Genomic DNA, 2,947 nt, shown 5'->3' on the forward strand with positions numbered 1-2,947 from the left:
ATAGATAGATAGATAGATAGATAGATAGATAGATAGATAGATAGATAGATATATGAATGAAGCAATTGAAAGGCTGCATAAAGAATTGAAAAAAATAAATTTTCTTTAAAACAGATCATCTGGATGAATTTTTCCAAGCTTTTCTTCTTTTTGTACTAATATGTCTAACCAATACTCTTTAGGAATATAAGACCCACTTTCTATAAACTGGTTCTTGTGGCAATACTGTATTTGAAAGTCAAAATACTCAACACACACACACAAAAAAAAGAACAGTTATAAATTAGATTTTTGGAGACTTTAAGCTTCAGTCTAGGTCTAGAAACATGTTCCAATAAAAATTTTAGCTCATCTTAATCCAAATGTTTTTGATGCATTTGTCAATATGTTTAATTTAAACTTCCTTAATTGATAAAATGCTGGTTCTCATCAACTTTTTTTGTAATTTGTTTTATTTTCTAATATTAAGAATATGCAGGACCAGATGAAAATTGTCCAATCAGGGAAACATTTGGCCCTTGGGCCAAACAGTGCTCATATGTGTATTAGATTAACCTCTAATAATTCCACTGCTCAGACCGGGGATGCCCTGTATCTCTGTGACGTTGTTCTGGATGAAGTAGTCGTCGCACTGAGCACTGCTCATGTTCCCTGGTAGGCAGAACCTGTCCCACAGCTGGCTGGGTACTGTCATGTTTCCGTTTACCACGGGTTTGGCACACACATCAAATCGATCTCTCACCAAAGTCCTGTTACCCAGCATGCAGATCCTGCAGCAGTAAGACAGAAAGTTAAAATACTACGAACTTTAATAATCAGTCAGATGTAAACCTACATGGGAAAAAAAAAACCAGTAACAGTAAACAAAATAATGAGCATATGAGCATATGCTATACAACAGTGTAAAAATGTCCTCTCTTGTCCTAATGAAAGCAAGTTTCACATTAAGTTTCCTAATAGTTCACAGCACATCCTGTGCAGATAGCTTGTTTATTTTTACAGCACTTACGGGAATTCCGGTGGATGGGTCATGGATTTGATTGCCCCAGCGTAAATGGAAACAATCGAAATAATGACACAGGCCAGGAAAAGGGAAGCCAACTTGTTCACATATTTGACTCCAACAAAAACAACCACAGCCATCAGGCTGAGGCACAGCGAGCCATACACCCGCATGTTGTTAAGCATGGCACCGTCATTTCCAAGGGGCTCCGTGGAATGGAAAATGGCTGCTTGAGGGACCAGATATTTCTAAAAATAAGGAAACACAACAATCATTTTATTGCATTTACACACAACACAGATTTAATAAATTAAATCAGAGCTCAATGCTTTGTAAGATGATCCTTATCATTTTGCCACTCATTATTGCAGAACTTCCAGTAACAGATATTTTTAGTGGTTTCAATGTAATGTATTAGAAATACTAGCTCTACAGCAGAAACTCAGTGTCAGTCAGTGCATTTAAAAATTACTGAGCTGCATGGACATTCATTCATCCATTCAACCTTTATTTAAACAGGTTAGTCTCACTGAGTCACGAGGACTCGTTTACAAGAGAGACCTGCTTTAAACAAAAATCATAAATGAGGTACAAACAGCAATAAACATTCATAAGAAAGCATATAAAATGAAAAGTATAATAAGTGAGATAAAACAACATAAAAACAAACCGCTACATTATAAAATGGTGTAAAATACTAAAAACAGGAACATGTCTGCATTGATTTTTCGCCATGAACTTAGAAGTTGTTTTGAATCCCTTAGGGAGGTCAAGGTCAAGAACTTGAGATCTTTTTGCAAAGTGTTCCAGGGAACAGGAACTGAGTAAGAAAATGCCTTTTGCCAAATTTGGACTGCACCGAGGGAGCACTGCAGGCAATGACGTCTTGGGAGCGCACGCTGTAGCTGCACTGACAACGTGACATGTAGGAGTTCTCCTACATGTCACGTTGTCCAGCCATCATTCATTAGTAACTTAGACAGTGTAAGACCATTTTCCTTAATTTAGGCAATTATACAAACATGTATTGCAAAAAAACAAACAAACAAAAAAAACCAGTTGGTTTGTTACATCAAGGCTGAACTCTTGGTATTCCTGATTATTTGTTGGACAAGCTGGCTTCCTCAGCAACCTCGAGTCAATCTTGAAATGCACAGAAAAAATTGTGACAGGAAATATGAGAGGATTGTGCTTCTCCAAATTTAGCTTTTCATAAAGAATAAAATAAAAATGTTTTTGCCCTAATTATTAGACTCCTATACCAAACTCCATCATAACTTAAAGACATCATAGAAAACGCCCATACTGCAGGTTTTCTTGCATCTCCTAAAGTTTTCTAAAGTTGAATGGAAAACAATAGGTGGAGCCTTCAGCTGTTAAGTTGTTTCAGCTGTTAAGTTGTTTCAGCTGTTAGGTAGTTTCAGCTGTTCAGCTGTTAGGTAGTTTCAGCTGTTAGGTAGTTTTTTTGTGCAGCCAGCTACCTCTTTTGATCAAAAATCTTAGAGACCTCTCCATCTTAGAAGTTAACGTAATTATAAGACTGTTTAATTGTTATTATGTCTTTGGTTTTGAGTGTACTAACATGAAATTTTGGAATGGAATGGAAAGGCAAAAACAATAGATTTGTAAACTTACCAAGAATATTTCAATTGCCCCTAAAATGTACATGGCAGAGGCAAAGGTGGTGCCCAAGTAGAAGCACAGCCCCACAGCACCTCCAAACTCTGGACCGAGCGAGCGTGAGATCATGAAATACGCTCCTCCAGCTGTGAAAAACAAGGACAGCTGTCAGCAACATAAGAAGCATCTGGCAATCCCACAGCAATGCAACCCATTTAAAAAGTACTACATATATATATAAATATAAAACACTTTTACATATAAAATAAAATATCTGTAATAAACTGCGGACATACATTGGTAGATTTGCCTTTTAAAATTATA

General features: G+C 36.6%; 1 protein-coding gene across 1 annotated transcript; it reads right to left on the reverse strand.

The window, feature by feature from the left end:
* Positions 1-550: 550 nt before the first annotated feature.
* Positions 551-2,752, reverse strand: LOC119426340 (solute carrier family 12 member 6-like). The gene is made up of 3 exons (XM_037693908.1): positions 2,639-2,752; positions 1,010-1,251; positions 551-770 (listed from the first exon to the last, which is right to left on the reverse strand). Exons 1-3 carry the CDS (start codon positions 2,750-2,752, stop codon positions 551-553), a joined length of 576 nt encoding a protein of 191 aa, XP_037549836.1.
* Positions 2,753-2,947: the final 195 nt, after the last annotated feature.

This window comes from Nematolebias whitei, chromosome 2 (assembly GCF_014905685.2).
Source record: "Nematolebias whitei isolate Nwh7 chromosome 2, NemWhi1, whole genome shotgun sequence".
Taxonomy (NCBI): Eukaryota; Metazoa; Chordata; class Actinopteri; order Cyprinodontiformes; family Rivulidae; genus Nematolebias; species Nematolebias whitei.

Coding starts and splice junctions, on each gene's coding strand:
- LOC119426340 (XM_037693908.1), bottom strand. CDS start 2,752: ATGATCTCACGCTCGCTCGGTCCAGAGTTTGGAGGTGCTGTGGGGCTG. Junction 1,252..2,638: donor GGGCAATTGAAATATTCTTG/GTAAGTTTACAA, acceptor CCTTATTTTTAG/AAATATCTGGTCCCTCAAGC. Junction 771..1,009: donor ACCCATCCACCGGAATTCCC/GTAAGTGCTGTA, acceptor TTACTGCTGCAG/GATCTGCATGCTGGGTAACA.